General features: G+C 36.4%; 3 protein-coding genes across 9 annotated transcripts; 2 read left to right on the forward strand and 1 right to left on the reverse strand.

Moving 5' to 3' along the window:
• Nucleotides 1–1,592: 1,592 nt before the first annotated feature.
• Nucleotides 1,593–12,114, forward strand: Path (solute carrier family 36 member pathetic). Its single transcript, XM_070302766.1, has 9 exons — nt 1,593–1,919; nt 8,390–8,434; nt 8,599–8,684; nt 8,817–8,915; nt 9,427–9,577; nt 9,724–9,845; nt 9,927–10,475; nt 10,560–10,726; nt 10,810–12,114. The coding sequence occupies exons 2-9, from the start codon at nt 8,432–8,434 to the stop codon at nt 11,049–11,051; spliced, it is 1,419 nt and encodes a 472-aa protein (XP_070158867.1). The 5' UTR covers nt 1,593–1,919; nt 8,390–8,431; the 3' UTR covers nt 11,052–12,114.
• Nucleotides 12,115–12,214: 100 nt separating this feature from the next.
• On the reverse strand, nt 12,215–14,607 carry Rpb10 (DNA-directed RNA polymerases I, II, and III subunit Rpb10). The gene is made up of 3 exons (XM_070302774.1): nt 13,939–14,607; nt 12,737–12,909; nt 12,215–12,561 (listed from the first exon to the last, which is right to left on the reverse strand). Exons 2-3 carry the CDS (start codon nt 12,829–12,831, stop codon nt 12,453–12,455), a joined length of 204 nt encoding a protein of 67 aa, XP_070158875.1. The 5' UTR covers nt 12,832–12,909; nt 13,939–14,607; the 3' UTR covers nt 12,215–12,452.
• Nucleotides 13,767–18,931, forward strand: Pan3 (Poly(A) specific ribonuclease subunit PAN3). Of its 7 annotated transcripts, none has more exons than XR_011447446.1 (10): nt 13,880–14,222; nt 14,888–15,155; nt 15,245–15,508; nt 15,592–15,967; nt 16,059–16,175; nt 16,244–16,483; nt 16,712–16,994; nt 17,252–17,606; nt 17,674–18,483; nt 18,869–18,931. XR_011447446.1 is itself a non-coding variant. In XM_070302761.1 (10 exons), the coding sequence occupies exons 3-10, from the start codon at nt 15,078–15,080 to the stop codon at nt 17,788–17,790; spliced, it is 1,830 nt and encodes a 609-aa protein (XP_070158862.1). In that variant the 5' UTR covers nt 13,880–14,614; nt 14,688–14,752; nt 14,888–15,077; the 3' UTR covers nt 17,791–18,525. The 7 variants fall into 7 exon arrangements, 6 of the variants coding, with proteins under 6 accessions (XP_070158866.1, XP_070158862.1, XP_070158863.1 ...); XM_070302761.1 differs by lacking the exon at nt 18,869–18,931 and adding an exon at nt 14,688–14,752 and having other exon boundaries at nt 13,880–14,614; nt 17,674–18,525; XM_070302762.1 differs by lacking the exon at nt 18,869–18,931 and adding an exon at nt 14,688–14,752 and having other exon boundaries at nt 17,674–18,525.
• Nucleotides 18,932–19,013: the final 82 nt, after the last annotated feature.

The following is a 19,013-nucleotide window of genomic DNA, read 5'->3' on the forward strand; positions in this document are numbered from 1 at the left end:
AAAGTCGCGCTTACATTCTTACAGCTCGAGTTATTAATGAGATAATTTAATCAATAGCATCATGAAATATCTTGTCGGAATAATATCCATATTTCTTTCGTTATTCTTTCGAACGTGAAAATAATTAAGCGAAGAGAAATTTTTTAACTGCAAAAAATAAAAATATGACAACTCCAAAAAAAAAAAAAAAAGAATTCAGAAAGAATCTAATAAAATCGAAATAATTCTAGCGTTAATGTTTATGAATGCCTCTTGAAAAAATGGAATCCCCGCATTCTTAATTTCTTATATATTCTCTCCCCCCCCCCAAAAAAAAAAAAAAAAACGATTTTCAAACTCTCAGATATTGCAAACAAGTTATTTTCTTGCTCATTTGTAAGCGATAAGACCGTTTTCTTTTTCCATTGAAAATGTGAAATGTGCGCAATAAAATGATACTGCAACTTGTACACGGCCTTCTAGATGCGGCAGCAAAAATAGTATCACGTGGTCGCTCTTTATCGTCGTAAAATGTTCCGGATATTTAATTTCAGATAGTTGACATTTTCACGCGAAACCGCCGGTTTATGAATTATTTGGCCGTCTTGATCATGCGATCGTTAGACACGCACAAACGGTGGTATCTCGCCTTTTACGTGGCCCTCGATCCATGCCAATTATTTATACGATCAAATGTTCGATTGGATGAAATTGCGACCCCGCCATCGCTTCGCTAAATGAGGACCAATTAATACTTCAGACGACTATTAAATTCAGTAGAAGTGCATAGTTAGACAAGACGTTTATCCCTTGACCTCAAAATTATAACCAGAACATTTTGTGGTTCTACGCGGGAGTTCCCTAGCAAATTAGGGTTCAATAAATGAAAATATTCTCCGTCGAATAAAAAAATTTTCCAGAATAAAATATCATCAAAATATCAAGTACAAACTCGAGAATGTATCGTTTGAAAATAAAAAATTTCCAAGATATATATGACGAAGCTATCGAGAGAAAGCTCTTGGCGCATTCTAGATAAGCGCCTGTTTAATAGTGTGTTACAACATATATCGATTACACCTCACGCGAGACGCGATAGCGGGAATCGCGTGCCCACGTGCTCGGTCTTCGATGCGTCGCGCACGCGACTAATGAATAACGCATAGCACGCGTGAACGACGTAGCTGCGTACGTAGTCGTGACATCGGCACGCCGAATTTCATCATGCGCCGCGTCTTACGGTGTCGTTAGGCCAGGCTTATTGTTAGACGCGCGTGTGCACGCGGTCGCCATTTCTGGCTCCTCGCTTTAACGGGTCACGCGATATACGGATTTAGGTGAGCATGAAAGTTCGCGACAATTGAGTTCGACAATTTTTCAACAAGTTTCTCGCTCGGAATTTATTTCTTCCGACATCGAGAGCGAAAAGGTACGAGGTGTTTATTAAAAAAAAAAAAAAAAAAAAAAAAAAAAAAATCTAAAAATAGAACGCTATAAGGCGCGAGAGATTCTTGTCGATTTAGCGATCTTACTCTTGAAATTCTGACATTTCTATAGTTTTGTCGATATTTATCCGGAATTTACGTCGTCCGCGATGTCATTGGAAAGAAGGGGCGATCGGCGAAAAGCTTGCCGCGACTCGAGCGACGACCTCTGCCGCGAAACCTCGGAATACCCGCGTGGCGGCGACGGGGATCCGGGGAGGGGACGGCGGCAACGGCGGTGGTAAAGGCGCGGTGAACGAAGACGGCAACGGCAGTCGGCGGCGATCCTTCGAACGGTTCGCGCGTTGGTGCGTAAGAACGGCGTGCTCCGAAATTCGCGCTGATCGTCGGATAAACTTGAGAATGAGGGAGTGAGGTTAATCGCTACGGACGATCTCGAATTCTTGAACGCTCGCAACAGATAGAGGGGCTAGCGAACAACGGTGACTCGACAAAGTGAGTAGTATTCCTGATCGATTGTTAACCTGGCCCTCGTGGCTGACCCGCTGATTTTCCCGCGCCCCGATGATATTTCGGTACCATCGGTCCACGCGCGCGAGAATGAAAAATTCGTGGAAATGTAGAGTCGTAAAACAAAAAGACGAGTCACGGAAAAGAAAATGGAAGACGGATTGCGCGATTCGAGGCACGAAAGAGCTATAAATGTAATCGAAACGAATAGAAAAGTCACAAAAATTAAATAATTGTTGCGCAGAAATCGATTCTTCCTAAATATTTATTCTTTAAATAAGAAATTTAATTTAAATCGGGAGATCTTTTTTTTTTTAAATAAGAAAAATATTTCCCGCTAATTTTCGCGCTATCCTCTATTCTTATTATAGACAATTGCAGATACCACGATATTACATCGCACGTTGCACGGTGTCATTTACATTATTCTCGCCGTTATTATTACTCTCTACAACACTAAATATAATTATATACCGTTATCGTTAATATCGTCATTGTTATATAATGTTATCATGATTGATTAAAAGTCATTATCAGTTATATCTTGAAAGCTTTCCGATTGCCGCATCTAAAATAAATTGTGCGTGAAATGAGATGAATGAAATCATATGGTGATTTTGGAATAATCGCTCATCAAAGCGACCACGTGTAGGCGCGACTTGTATGGCCACGGCGCGGCCTCCTTTTATCGCGAATATATTCGCATGATGTAACTGCTTGCCGATATTTCGGACGAGCACCGATAGAGCCGCTGAGCCACAATTTTTTCCGCAATAACGTTATCACTCCGAAAGTTTATATAATAATTAAGGCAGGACAGGTGTAACTCGATGAACCGGACGCGCGTAGAGAGGAAAAAGACAGTTGTATGCAGCGCGTACAGCTATATATATACATACAATACGTTTTTCAGCGATTGTCACACAGAAGTATACAAAGAAGACTCGCATTTACCTTCGTTCTTAATTGAAAGTATACCATACTGTTTAGATTCCTCGAGTGATATCTTGCAGTTGTCAGTAATGCGTTAACACATTCTTCGACACGTGAAATAATATACCGGCGACGAACTATTCTCAATGTCCTCTACCGATTCAAAAGTATGTTAAAAAAAAAAAAAAAAAAAAAACTGCTAACTCGACTGAGACACTTTTGCAATTTCGCAGAACTCGACATTTGTTTTCGTGCCGCAGAGAGCTTGATGCTTCCATGTCGCGTTGAATTTTTCACGTATACTTAAGTGTCTTAGAAATGTCATGAAATCGGCATCTTCGAGGGACCGTTGGATATATTTAGCCATCCCCCAGGTGTCTTTGGTATATATGTATATCATGTCGTCTAGATCTTCTTGCATATCTTATATGCTTTCCTCGTATACAGGATGAGGTCCGCGTAACGGTCGCCACGATTTTTAAGGCACTTGCAATAATCTGACATAAAAAAGTTTCAAACAAAAGTTGTGTGGCTTCAAGGGGGCCATAAGATGGTGACAATGATTTGACCTTGGAAAATCATTTGAAGGTCATGCGAAGGTCAACTTTAAAATCTTAAATGGAAACCCCCATTTTTTATTTAATATTCTCGTAGCTGACATCGAGAGCTTTCCAAAACGCTATAACAAAGTATTTTTTTATTAAGTACTTTTTGAATTATTTTATATTTTCATCTGACATATTTTGATATAAAAAATCAAATATTTCGTAAAATATTCAGTTTTCGATAATTTTACCGTAATACTTCTATGTACAGAATAATAAGACAAATTAATTAGTGCCAAAAAAAAACAAATAATTGTTTAAAAAAATACATTGTAAATAATTTTCTTAAAAACAATTTTTTTTTTATACTAATTGATTTGTCTCATTATTCTGTGCATAGAAGTATTACGGTAAGATTATCAAAAACTAAATACTTTACGAGATATTTAATTTTTTATATCAAAATATGTCAGATTAAAATATAAAATAACTCAAAAAGTTACTTAATAAAAAAATACTTTGTTATAGTGTTTTGGAAAGCTCTCGATGTCAGCTACAAGAATACTAAATAAAAAAATGGGGGTTTCTATTTAAGATTTTAAAGTTGACCTTCAAATGATTTTCCAAGGTCAAATCATTGTCACCATCTTATGGCCCCCTTGAAGCCACACAACTTTTGTTTGAAACTTTTTTATGTCAGATTATTGTAAGTGCCTTAAAAATCGTGGCGACCGTTACGAGGACCATCCTGTATTTTAAGATGAAATCAAAGCATACGTGCAAAAAAATTATTACTTTGACTTTAATTTTACGTACGTAAAGGATATAAGTATAAACTGGCCATTTAAATATAGTAATTTGGTTTTTCGTTACAGCTGATCCCCGTTATAAGAAACGCACGTGGTGTTAGTCGTAAGTATCTTCGTTTCTGAGCGATAATCGGTTACAAATAGTTTCGATACTAACTTATTGTACGTTTTCCTGGCAGATAGCCAAATTCCTAATATAATTCGTTTCCGCGTTTAGCCTCATAATTTGCGTTTGTCGTTCTTGCATATCCGACGTACAGTAAAATCGAAAGGCATACTCGGGTCGAAACTTTAAACGGAGACTTGTGATAACATAGATAGATAGATAGTTGCCACGTCAACTTGCGTTCAGCGAACGGATTATTTGCAAATTGACGTTTTCTGTGAAATTATGAAGCGGCTCTTTATTTTAGTATCGTATGCGTTATCCGTTTCATTTTTAGTTATCGTGTACGGATTATGTTTAATGCGCTCAGGAAAAAATCGTTCTTATGCAGCAATTATACTAAATATGTTTGAATACTTTTTTTATCTTGATTCTCAATCATTCAAAATATATAAAGTGTGTTTTACTTCTCAATTATGTACGTTTCATTTGAAAGCGTTATTTCGTTAATATTATTTTAGTATTATTTTAAATGTTTATAATTATACACACACACACACACACACACACATATATATATGTATGCGTGAGCGCCACGTTACGTAATACTGTGATAATTTTAAATTGAAATATAATATATATATTTTTTATATATGCTATATATACATTTTTTTTTTTTTTTTTTTTAAATAAAAAATAATCAGTATTGTATGACGTGGCGCTCACGTGTTAAGCATACGGACACCATGCGAGAAACGTGACCTTAGATTTTTTGCGGTTTTGCATAACGGCGTCATATTCCTTGAGACCGAACGATGAACATACGTAGACAGTTCTCACTCATAACTCGGAAATGCTCTATCTTCTCTATTCGCTAAAATTAATTTTAGCGGAATTAATTTTACCCCAAGACTTGGCAAAGACAGATTAATATCTGAGTAGAAGAACGTGGTTCGGAGAAAAATTGATTGCAAATTAAAAACTGGCCAATTTTTACTACTGTTGTATTTATTGGACAGTAACTGTTTAACGCGCGCTGAGTAAAAAATTCTATTTGATGGCTAGCTATTATAATCAGCGCATAGATATAATTTCATTTTTTAATAACTATATGCTTTTTAAGACGCTGTATTAAAAAAAAAACATTTCCTGGAAAAAAAAGGCCGGAAGCTAATCCGGCCAAATGGATGGACTGATCAATTGTAGCGTCAGCTTTAATAACACAGTATCGGTTATGTAAAAGAAAAAAAAAACAAATAATTTTTTAATAGCTGGCGCTGCGTTAAAAAAAGCATTTTTTTATTATTATTATTATTATTATTCTTTGTTCAGAAAATGTTCTTTTAACGCAACACTAGTTATTAAAAATTTACTTCTTTTTAATTTTTTGGCTATGTTTTTATCTAGAAAATGGGTTTTTTTTAAGGCAACGCGTGCACGTTGGCTATTAATAAAATTATCTATGTACTATGATTAGTATCTAACGATATAAATAAAATTTTATCTGTACAATATTTTTTTAACTAAATGATAACTAGTTTATATCCAGACAAAACTCACAGTATTCAGTCTTATTATTTTTTGGTCAATAATTAGTCAAGAGAATTAGATAAGACAAATTGATATTGATAAAATGATAAATGATAGCCGCCAGTCTAACGTTCAGCCAAAGCTCGTAATATTCTGGTTCTTATTTTGTAATCAAGAATTAGTCAAAATTTAAATTAAATTGATTAATCTAGTAGTTGATTTACATTCGCGTTTAAAATTAATAATGTCTTGGCTATTATTTTTTAGATACTTTCTGCGAGAAAGATAGGATCAGTTTTGATCGTAGGCAGAGGATTAATCATAATTAATAGGAAATTAAGCTAGAGTTTAACAACCGACCTAATTAGCACGAGAATTAATTACTTACACACGTTAATTGATCAAATTTATTATGGCGACTCGGCCAGTTATCTGATTATGCTCGTAATTCGTTTATCGAGCTCTGCTTCACGAGATCATCCGCAAAATGACGAAGTCTCTATCGATATCACTTCAGTATAATTACGAACAGTCGGTGCCCGACATCTGATCGATCTCTATGACAGCGCGTATAATAAGATCAAGGATCGCAAACCTTGTCCTACAACTCGAAGCTTTCTATTATTTCACATTTGATTATCTCACGCCAATTTAAGTGCTATTTTATGTAACAGCATATTAATCGTCAATATATAATGGACAGTAACAATCAGTGAAAATATGTCAACATCAATTATAGTAGATATTCGGTAATCGCACATAGATGATGGGCGTGTTTGCTCGATCTCAAAATAATATTAAAGCAAAGATTAATTCGACTTGCATGTCGATTATTACATTTCCGATTTCCGTGGACAAAGTCAATTTGTTGGGCCGTTTTTTTTTTTCGCCTCGTCAGGACTTTTAAAATAAAATATTTATGACGGCGATAATCAATATTGATTATATGAATCGCTATTTTTATTCTTAAACCTGTTAAACTTTATCTGACAATTGGAAAATTGCTATCGCAAATAACAATCAACACTCGCGCATCATCATTAATGCGCTATCATCGCTGATCGAATTTAAATTATAATGCGAACTATAGCGAGCGTCTCGCAGAAATAAGCGATTGTAGAAATACATAATCAGCTTAACACTTAAACATTGAACATTATTTGAACGGTTGACATGGGAAATTTATATTTACTATGGATTATCTGCATATTTCTTTTAAATGTTATATTACATTCTGTTATGTAATCATATTCTTGATAACCTTGCACATTTTAATTACTAATATAACGAAAAAACAGTAGATATAAAGAAATATTATAATATTTAAAAATAATAAATGGAAGTATAATGAAATGTACTTATAATTCGATTTTCACTTTCTAATAGCAGAAAACATTTATAATTCTGATTTTTTAAATGACGTTTTCAGTAAGTTTCGATATTATGCTATAAAAATTTTAACCGATCATTTTGTGATTTTTCGTGTGTGATTCTTAGAACGAGAGAAAATTGAGAGAGATTCTTTCTTCTTGTCTCGACCCTAACGTTTATGATATGGATAGGCAAGCAATTGTATAATTTGACTCTTCGTAGCTCAAAAAATACCGCGTGAAAGAGATATGGAAAGAAGTTCTATCCTGAAAACTCTGAATGGCTCCTTGGTCGCATCTATTTAATTTTTACGCGGCTTTTCTCGTTTTAATTTAACAATTAAAGTAATGGATTACCGCGCTTATCTAAAATCACACAAATGCGTGATTGTTCACTTTGTCCGAGTTCGTGAACCCGGAAGTAACAAAAGTTACAAAAGTTCTTTTGTGTACATACGCTACATGCATAATGCAATACATGCATAATGTAATCTTGTCGAATACGAATGAATTGTGACGATGCGCGTATAAATGATTTATACGCCTCTAGGTGTAATCTGATTGTCACAAGTATCGTATAGAGAAGCAGACAGAAATTGGCGGCGCCAAAAGCAGAACATATTACGCAACATGAAGATTTCCTCATATGTTTCATATTGATGCGGTTAAACCGCATTAATAAAGACATTACTTTTTCAATGTACATACTAATACAGTGTATGTCGATACGTGGTCAAACTGCGTTAATATATTTTTATGTTGTGGTGCAAGAATGCATAAGGATTTTACTTAAACAAAGTTGTTACATTAATGAGGATTCATAACAACAACACTGTCGATTATAAACTTGATTATCTCACTTTATATTTGTTATTCCTCTTGCTTTTGCATCATTAAAAAAATATGAGAAACTGAAAATTATCCTTCGGAAGATATGAATTTAATACGAATCTCTCCGCCTTTCGTACACATATGGAGGAGAATTCTGTTTATCGTATTGTATTATCAAGACCACACAATTATCAGAACAGAAATTATAAGCGAGAAAAATTTTATATATAAGGCTTCCCTTGTCATAAGTTCCCCTTGCTTTCATAAACTTTCGTTCTTACAATACGATAATAACATGATAAAAAAGATCTCATTCAATTCTTGTTTTCAGGTAATAGCAACGCAGATAACATATCTACTAACGTCAGCCACGATGGTAAGTTTCAATTCAACATATACGACTTATCCGTTGTTTGTGCATGCTTAATTATTTATTCAAATCTATCTGCGTCATAATTATCTTACGCCATTCGTTCGCGCTCTTGTCATCATGAATAAAGCACGGTTCTCAATTATATTTATATTGTGTTTTTGATGTAGACTGAAAACGACAAAGCGCCGACGGAGATGGACACCTTCCTGCCTCAGGATGGATCCAATCTCAAGGATGGTGTCCTATCTGCCAAGTAAGATACCGATTGATCTCGCTTGAGAAGTGAAATCCATTTTATACGATTAATCGAAAATACGAGCGTATAAATATATAGATTTATAGATGACGGATTGTTAGGAATTATGTGTATGTATCTGTGTTTCAGATATAAAGTACAAGTTGCCTCGCGCGACGTTGAAGCCGCGATGGCTGATGAAAAGAGTTTCGATCCTTTTGCAGAACGCAAAGTTGAAAATCCGACGACGTAAGGAACAATATTTTTTTTTTTTTTTTTATCGCAGATTGTCTTTCTCACGTTGTGCTTTTGCAAGCAGATTAAATAAAAAAGAGCGATCGTATAAATAATGATGTATATTAATGTATGTAAAAATAGAAAATATTAATTTCGTTTTTTCTCGCGATATAAATCTCTTCAGATATATCGAATGTATTTAATTAAGAAATGTGTTAGATATACAAGTCTATTATTAACTTTGGTCTATTATTTCAATCTGAATATCGTTTACATGCGTTTATTATCTTACATGACTCGTCTATATTATTGTCGTCATAAAGCATATTACGGTTCGTATTATTTCTTATCTTTAATAGTTGAGTAATACGGTTAAACTAACAGATTTACATTGTAACATGATTCAAACGTGATACGAGAAACACTTGTAATTCCACCTTAGAAAGATAACTTTTTTGTTTAATGTTGATCATTGAGAGAAATTATGCAATTGATATATCTAACCGGTAGATGATACTTCCAGGGATTGCGACACATTGACGCACTTATTGAAGGCCTCCCTTGGCAGTGGCATCTTGGCTATGCCTATAGCTTTCAAAAGTGCCGGATTGCTGTTGGGTATATTTGCCACGATACTTGTCGCGTTCGTGTGCACGCACTGCGCATATATTCTGGTAAGTTTCCGACAGATAAATAAAAATTCGTGTTTATATATTGTGACATTATCACGGCTCAAGAGATAGCCTAGTTTCTTGAATGTAACAATATATAAATTTGATAACTCGAATTGAATAATATCTATCATATCTTTCTTTTCCAGGTCAAATGTGCACATCTGCTTTACCACAAAACTCGAAAAACAGAAATGGGATTCGCTGAGGTGGCCGAGGTAGCTTTCGATAATGGGCCTCAATGGGCGAGAAAGTTCGCAAAACCTTCCAGGTATTAGCTTTGTTTTTTGAATGTACGATTAATTTCCAAAACAAATACGTTAAAGTTGAATTTCTCTCTTTCTTCTTATAGGTATCTCATTCAAATCAGTCTGTTCGTCACATACTTCGGCACCTGCAGCGTGTACGCGGTAATCGTAGCCGCCAATTTTAAACAAATTATTGAACATTATCAAGACAGTGATGCTGGCGAATATAGCATCCGGTTGATCACCGCCTATTTGCTGGTACCGATGATTCTACTCAGTTGGGTACCCGACTTGAAGTATCTGGCACCGGTTTCGATGGTAGCAAACATCTTTATGGGGACAGGACTGGGAATAACGTTCTACTATCTCGTCTGGGATTTGCCGCCGTTATCTTCAGTACCTCTGATAGGGTCGATCGAGACCTTTCCGCAATTTTTCAGCATTACTATCTTCGCCATGGAAGCGATCGGTGTGGTAATGCCTCTGGAGAATAGCATGAAAACGCCACAGCACTTTGTGGGAATCTGCGGAGTTCTCAACAAGGGAATGTCTGGAGTTACGCTTGTGTATATTTTCCTTGGATTTCTTGGATACATCAAATACCAGGACGAGACGCTAGGTAGCATCACCCTTAATCTACCGACAGAAGAAATGTAAGACATCAAGTTGATTAAGAATTAAGTTTACGCATCTACATGTCAGCTGATTCTCTGTATTTTTGTGGTCAACTTTTTCAGAGCGGCGCAGGTGGTGAAGATTTTGATCGCTTTGGCTGTGTTCTGCACTTTCGGTCTCCAGTTTTATGTGTGCCTCGATATTGGGTGGAACTTTATAAAACATCGTTTCGAGAAGAAACCACTTTTAGCTAATTATATCATGAGGACGGTGCTAGTAAGCGGTGCAGGTATGCATTCAGAGACATCTTATTTTTCGAATTCTTTGAAATGTTATAAACTGATGATATAATATGGGATAATCGTTGCGCAGTTCTACTCGCCATAGCAGTGCCGACCATCGAACCGTTCATCGGACTAATCGGTGCATTTTGTTTCTCCATTTTGGGCCTCCTCATTCCGGTATTTATCGAGACTGTAACTTACTGGGATGTCGGCTTCGGGCCAGGAAATTGGGTAGCTTTAAAGAATGTAATTATATGCGTGATAGGTATAATGGCACTAATATTTGGATCGCGCAGTGCCATAATGGACATTGTGAAATTGTATGCTTGATGGAAATAATATTTTCCATTTTTTAATTAGTGCAAATGATTTAGCGATAGGATATACAATGAATTTTTCTATCATATGTTAGATCTGCTCCCTCTACACGCATAACGATATTTTAGAGTAAATCAGATATAAATCAAACATTACGCTCGCGGGCGGGTGTCAGTGAATTTTTAAAAAGGAATAATGGATTTGAACTGTGTAATTAGCTCAAATTTTTTCTCTTAGGATCTTGAGATTCTCCGACAAAATATAAAAAATTTTTATTCATCTAAAATAATATTCGACTGTATGTTATAAGTCAGAAATGATAAGCAAATGTAGATTTAGGAATAATGGCAGTATTCACTTAGGAGAAAATCCGCTGCAAAGCATGAATGAATTATTGGGATCGAATGATATGCGAGTAAGGAACGCAAAGTTTCTTTAGAAAATAATTTGTATATTATCGAAATAATGTCTATTATATACTATTTAATTCCACGATATAGAACAGAAGTTTTGATATTGTGCATTTATACAAAATTGTAATTAAAGAAATCTAATTGTAATTTTTCAGCAAATTATCTATATAATCTTGCCTTGCAGAAAGATATTTTGATAAAAAATTCCCACACATATTTTTACTAAATTTGATAAAATTTACAATATATATATATATAACGCTATATCTTATTCTAGGTATATATTTTAATGTTTACTATTATATTAGTAAAAAGAAATATTTTTACAAAAAAGATAATTGAATCAAGGATTTAAAAACGCATTCCGAGAAAAAATAACAGATTCTGTGTGAAATGAATGTATGCCACCTGCATTATAGAAGAAATGTTGCTCAAGCATAGTTAGGCAGTCTTCCAACATTGCATTTAAAATGAACATTAAAATATGCTTTTGAGAACCAAGTACACACGTGTACACAGAATATATATATATATATATATATTGTTCCGACTCTTATTATGAGCAGACAAATTTTTACCATTTATAACAGAATTTTGTAACACATGGCATTGGTCAAAGTTATGAAATAAAAATAATTTTACATTTTGTAAAAAGGACACTGACCTTCGACTTGTATTTTTAATTTTTTAACTTATATGCAGCATTGCTGTTGCCATAATGTAATTGCATTTTATTTTTTATAAATCACGTAAGATTAAAAAAAAATCAATTCGATTGCGAATAAAATTGTTTTAATTCTGTTTGTTAACAAAACATACTTATCGTATAAATAGATTATTAGCAAACAATGCTGTTTTACATCCCATTATTATAATAAAACCTTATGATAGAGAGAGATCAGAAATTAGAGTAACTTCAATAATTTATATGACTTACATGAATTTGATATATCAAAAAACTCCCAAAAATAGATGTAAAGATTTATTGATGTTAAATAAGTTACTTCTCTAGTGGCGCATAATTAAGTAACTTTTCAATTAGATCTACATGCCCAAGCAGCATCCTGCGGCAACAATATCTTTTAAGACCAAGCGCATCCAAGGCATCTCTGAAACACACAAATCATCTCTATCAGATTATCTGATTTTCTCATCTCGTGAGATTTAATACAGATATCATTTTTAGAGTAAAGTAGACACTGTTAGAGCAACGTGACAAAATTAACAATTCAATTTCAACAATCTCGAGGTTAGAAATCAAAATTTCAAACATAGAAACGTTACCCTTCCGTGTACTCTGCCTGAAGAAGTCCAAGATATGCCTCCCATTTATTGCCAATTACTTTTCCGCACGTAAAACAGCGTACAGGGATAATCATTGCATTTAATCCTTAATTTTTTTTCTCGTATAGTTAGTCGATGCCTCGCACCATGTGTCCAAGCGCTAATGAACAAATCTAGGAAAGGTACGAGAAGCATTAGTTGCTAGCATCGCTGCTAGAGACGCCACTGCTTCGCAAGCGCAACTTGAAAGTAATTTAACTCGTGAAAATATTTCTCAACGTTTTTGACCAATGCTTTTCGCTTTTTACAATATCGTATTATATGCGTATTAAATGCAAATAAGATTTTGCCTTCTAAAGATTATATATTCTCAGACATAAAAAAAGAATTAATTCATTTTAGATCATATAATTAATTTTTCATATAAATAAGATCGAAAATACATTTCGTCGTATTTGAGATCTTATCGAAATCAAAATGTTTAAAAAAAAAATGGATATTTATCAAGCGACGCAGTAGCGTTCAAGTACATAAAAATATAGCTATATATATTTAGGAATGTCATTTCTCGTTTCGTCAATTATCGAAAAGAAAACCACGCATATTGAAATATCCTTTTCTACGTAGAAGATATAAATATAATATATTGTACGCACACAAACAGCTCCGGATATTCAACACGCAGCATATGCGCGACATGCGGATTTTTTTTTTTTTTTTTTTTTTTTTTTTTCATGAATAGAAATTGCATTTTTGTCGAGGATGAGGTATCTTTACACCTCGTCGAGTATTTTCTAAAATCTAAAAGAAAGCTTGGTCATGGTAAGAGATTCGAATGAACGTAGTCGCAATAGACGGCCGCCATTCTTCTACGGTAGAGGAGACAGGGGCTACCGCGGGACCGCGCCGCGGGACAGCTGCGATCGAAGGGACCGCGATGGCTGGCGGGAGCGCGCGCTTTCGCGTGGAGGAGGAGGAGGAGGAGGATGGGGGGGGGGGGAGGGAGGAAAAGGCCACGATCTGGATAGCGGTGACGATACACTCACACATAGGGAGAGGAAGAAGCTCGGAGCCGAGGAAGGGGGAGAAAACGGGGAGAGAGAGAGAGAGAGAGAGCCTGCACCGTAAACACGCACGTACGTAGGTACATACATACAGCGGCAATAGACGGAGCAAACGGAGCGGGTTGTGTGCGCTTTCACCTTTATCGTCCGCTTAATGGAAGCGATGCTGTGCAATGCTGTGACACCGTGGTCGGCCACGCTCTATCGCACGGAATCTTTACTGTAAGAATTACGCGGGCACAGACCGAGGGGAAGGAGAGCGGCGATTTGTCCCCCCTCGCCCATCCATTCGTCCGTCACTACGGTGGCGAGCCGCGGAATTTCCGCGCCGTTGCGTCGCTTAATAAGCGACGCACAGCACAGCCGCGACTCGACAGCGGTGGGACAACGAATGGGTTATGTCGGCGATTCAAGTATTCAAGGTATACTCGCGCGTTTACTGGCACGTATGCCAGTATCGTATCGGCAATCGTACGGCGTTTGTTTTTTGCGTTTAGTCCCGGTGGCCCGCCACCGGGTGTGCGTTCGCGAAGCCGAGCCGAACCGAGTGGCATTGTTCGTCGCGCGATCTCCCCATCGGCCTCTTGTCATAATCAGCTGCCATTATACTAGGCTCTTTGGCGCTCTCTTGTCTTTCCTTTATTTTCCTTCATCATGCCAGGCCTCTCATCCGTCGAGCTGCCGTCGCGCTCGTTCACGTTTCTTTATTTTCATTTGCTCTACTTGAGCGCTTCGCGTTTGCGACTATTATTCTCTTGATCTCTCTTTTTCTGTAATGTTGTGACCCCGAGAAGAAAGCATGGAATAACCATAGGTTTGCTTTATGTACAATTAATTTTTTGGTCAAAGTATACGTTGTTTAGAGTGTGATATACATGGTTTTGCAGCTGATGAATCTTATTCTAAAACAGAAATCAGTCTTGTCAGACTGGGTATATATCTGTGCTATAAGGTATTGAATTTACATAAAACTTAAAAAAGATACCTAAGTCAGTAATAGACTTATTAAATGTACATTAAAAAGCGTACTTATATTTTTTTATCTTGCCTTATATGGTTCTGTGAGTATTCTTATTTATGTTTAAAGATATGTTACGAGAAGATGGAATTCTGATTTATACTTGCAAGACAAGAAGAAGAAAATTTCAAAATAAGGCATTTTGCATAAAAGTCAACGCGAGAAAAAAGTGTGTGGTGAATTTAATTAAGAACAATACAAAGAGTAAGGGTGAAAGAGAGTAAGAACGAAAGTAGTAAATGCAGTGGCTGAGGAAACGATGGATCCATCGATATTTGTTACATATAATCCCCAAACAAATGGAGTTCCGTTGGAATCCAAGCTTGCTACCTACATGGTAAACAATTATTTTTGCATTAACCTAACATGAGAGCATTTTGAATAATTTTTTATTTCTTTTTTTTTTTTTTTTTTTTTTGTCAACAGAATCGTCCAAGTCCTGGTGTAACATTGAGCACAAACACAGTGACTAAGCACTTGTCCAATCTTTCTTTGGATTCACAAAAGAAGGTAACTGCCAGTCCTGAATTTGTGCCAGGGAGAGGGCTTGCAGGCAGCAATAGCAGCTCACCGAATCTCTTCAACAACTCCTACACCCATTCGCAGGAGAATGTAGGTGGCACTACATATTTTTATTTTGGAAATGCAACCAGCGACCATGCTATTGTAGCAGAAGATGGCATTGAAGCTGTAAGCATAAAGCTTTTTATTTGTCATAAATAACGAGATGGGAATAACATTTATAAAATTCTTGTACTGTATTTATATGTTAGATTGGACATGTAGCGGGAGGGCAGATTGGCTATGTTTATCCAGGTACACCTTCGCATCTGCAATCTGTGAAATCCACAAAACCACCTTCATCTAATAATTCCTCTGCTCCCTCCACACCACCCCCTCAAGCTGCTCCCAGCTTTTTTGTCAGCGAGAGCCTGCGGCTGGATATTCTGCAGAAGAACGCGCTGACATTGGCACAGCCCGATGTGGTACGATTTCCTGATTTGCCCAACGAGGTTGACAATTATCACGAGTTATGTCCCTTAGAGCCGATGCATAAACCCGCCTCGACGGTTCTTGGATATCAAACTTCTACATACAAAGCCACCAGTATCAAGACTGGCACGCGATACTGTTTACGTCGTGTGCACGGTGAGTTTAAATTTCGCTGTTATTCTTTAGGGCCCTACTTCCCGGTAGCCGTCAGTTTGGCACTTAACACAATCTGACTTGATGCTCTTAGATTTCCGACTTGCCAACACAAAATGTATGGTACTGGTCGACATGTGGAAGCGTCTGTCACATACGAATCTAGTTCAGCTAAGAGAAGTCTTCACTACCAAAGCGTTCGGTGATCATTGTCCGTATTTAAGAAACGCACTCATGCCTTTGATCTTTTACGCAATCTCACAGATTTTGTTTTTTTAGCCATGGTTTTCGTATACGATTATCATCCTGCTTCGGAGACGTTGCTGAATAAGCATTTCGCCTCGACCGAGCTTAATGGTTACACAGACCCGTTTTCGTCGGATCCAAATGCACCACGGCCTTATAGTCACACCAAGAACACCATTCTAAGGCAGCAGCATAGTAGTATGCTACCAGAAAGCGTTATTTGGAGCTATATCATTCAACTCACTGCCGCATTTCGCGTTATTCATGCTGCTGGTTAGTATACATATTATATTGTTCTTGCCCACTTTTCTTTTTCTTAAAGGACAGTATAATTGTGTTCTATTACAAAATCTTTCTAATCCGACTTTATTATATCCATAATTTTACTTTCAAGTCTGACTTTATTTTATCCATAAATCTTTAAATCTTTAAATCTTTATTTTTCACTCAATTTATTTAATTAGCTTCAAACTGCATTAGTCTGATTTGCGCGCTTTACAGGCTTGGCATATAGATGCTTAGATCCCACTAAGGTACTACTTACATCACGGACACGACTTCGTTTAAGTTGCGTCGCCATTCCAGACGTGGTCACTTTAGATGGGAACGCCGCGAATCCACTCACTCTTATCCCGCATTATCAGCAAGAGGATTTAGTAGCTCTCGGCAAGCTAGTCTTAGCGCTGGCATGTCGGAGTCTTATCGCCGTCCATCGCGACAATATGTCTGCCTCCATCGAGCTGATCACACGTTCCTACTCTACTGACCTTCGAAATCTTATTCTGTATGTTTGCGAATCCTTCAATCAATAGTAACAGCATTGTTTTTGATAAAAAAAAGCTTCCGATAATAATTATAAATAGACAAAGTGAAAAGAATCTTCAGCATATTTCATAAATCTATGCTAGCTTTAATACTTATTATAACAAGAAAAAAATAATTTATTTTGATGTATAATATAAGAAAAAAATTCTTGCTTCTGACATCAAACTAATGTGTTCGTGATCAGCCTTAACAGTGTAATGTAACTATAATTTTTAGATACTTGCTGTCAAGTCAACCCCGTAAAAGCGTCACGGATCTCATGCCAATGATTGGTGCGCGATTTTACACACAGCTGGATGCTGCCCAGTTACGATTGGACGTTTTAGAAAACGAACTTGCCAAGGAATTAGAGAATGGACGATTATTTAAGTTACTGGTCAAACTGGCAACTATTAACGAGAGGCCAGAGCTTAATATGGAACCCACATGGGCAGAAACGGGCGATCGCTATATGCTCAAATTGTTTAGGGACTATGTATTTCATCAAGTAACAGCCGATGGTAGGCCTTGGTTGGATCTAGCACACGTCGTAGCTTGTTTAAACAAGCTCGATTCCGGCTCGCATGACAAGGTAAAAATTTCTAATAATTTTTCAACAAATATATATTAAAATAATCATAAAATATATATTATTACAGATATGTCTTATGTCTCGAGATGAGCAGAGTGTTCTAGTAGTAAGTTACGCGGAGCTACGGCAATGCCTGGAAACGTCATTTGGAGAACTGGTACAATCTACAAAAGATGCTGTTTAAGAGAACGTCCTCGATAACGCATACTCCGAACCATAAATGTGATATCATCACTTAGCGGTACTATCATTTTACTCTTTATCGAGTTACTGGAGAGTGAAAACTGTCGAATTGTGCTTGGTGATATAAAAAATAACGCGCAACTCAGTTTTGTGTACATGATTTTGCTCGTCGAATCAATTAAATATGACCGCATTAAATGCGTTGCATTTAGGATGTAAGACGTTAAATTTTCGGGTTTTTAAGTGTTAAGGATCTGTAGATCCTTAAATCTTTTTGGGTGTTTCTTTTTTTTCAATTTGGATCTTAGAGTCTTTAGATTTTGGAATTCTCATATATTATAGACTCGTATTGAATCGCTTGAATTTCAGAATCCTCAGATTTTGCAATTCTTGGATTTTTGAGTCTGAATTTCTGTATCTATTGATTCTTGGATCTCTCTTTGGAGTTTTGATCTCTTAAAGTTTAAAGTGTGAGTTCGAAGGAGGGGCAGGGGCGGGGGGAGATATCATGTGATTTTGCGAATCAGTTAAGGTTTGGATTCGCTCTATAAAGCCCATTACGGTACTATATATATAAAAAAAACTGTACACACACAACAATGCGGTATATTCTTAAGGGATCTTCTTAAGACAACACCTAAACACGCTCGGTGTCTAGGATAGAAACCTTAGTTTCTAGGATACAGCATTAATGGTAAGCATTAATTTTGAAATAAATGTTTATTTTTGAAAGCAATCCTAAATAATGCATTGTCATTATTTCTCGCCCATCACCAAAAAATAAATTTTCCCGTATCCTTTTTTAAAGATGTAAACTTTTTTATAATGTTATATATAAGTACGTGTAATTACACATAATTACATGTAATTACAATCGAGAAAAACTGTGTCATGATATCTATCTCTTTTATATACCATAAATTTGAAAAGTTCAAGTATTTAACTTTTAACAAGGGGCGTGCGTGAATATGCCTCTGTAAAGACTCTAATTTTATTTTGAAACAGCCTGTATAATTCTCTCTCTTTCCATGGTTCTGGTTCTATTTCTATTTATCCAGTCTCGCCTTTCTCTTTCCTAGGAGGGATGATCACCATGGTGACGACGGCGAAGAAGGGGAAGATCGGCAGACGGAGCGGGGAGGATATGCGTGGCGCCTGAGGGATGCCGCGACCGATCCCGGGGAGGGGGATGACTCCGGTCGGCGGCAGTAGTGCCAGTGGCGG

Source organism: Polyergus mexicanus, unplaced genomic scaffold (assembly GCF_030449975.1).
Source record: "Polyergus mexicanus isolate NDT 795.1 unplaced genomic scaffold, iyPolMexi1.0 SCAF_10, whole genome shotgun sequence".
Lineage (NCBI taxonomy): Eukaryota > Metazoa > Arthropoda > Insecta > Hymenoptera > Formicidae > Polyergus > Polyergus mexicanus.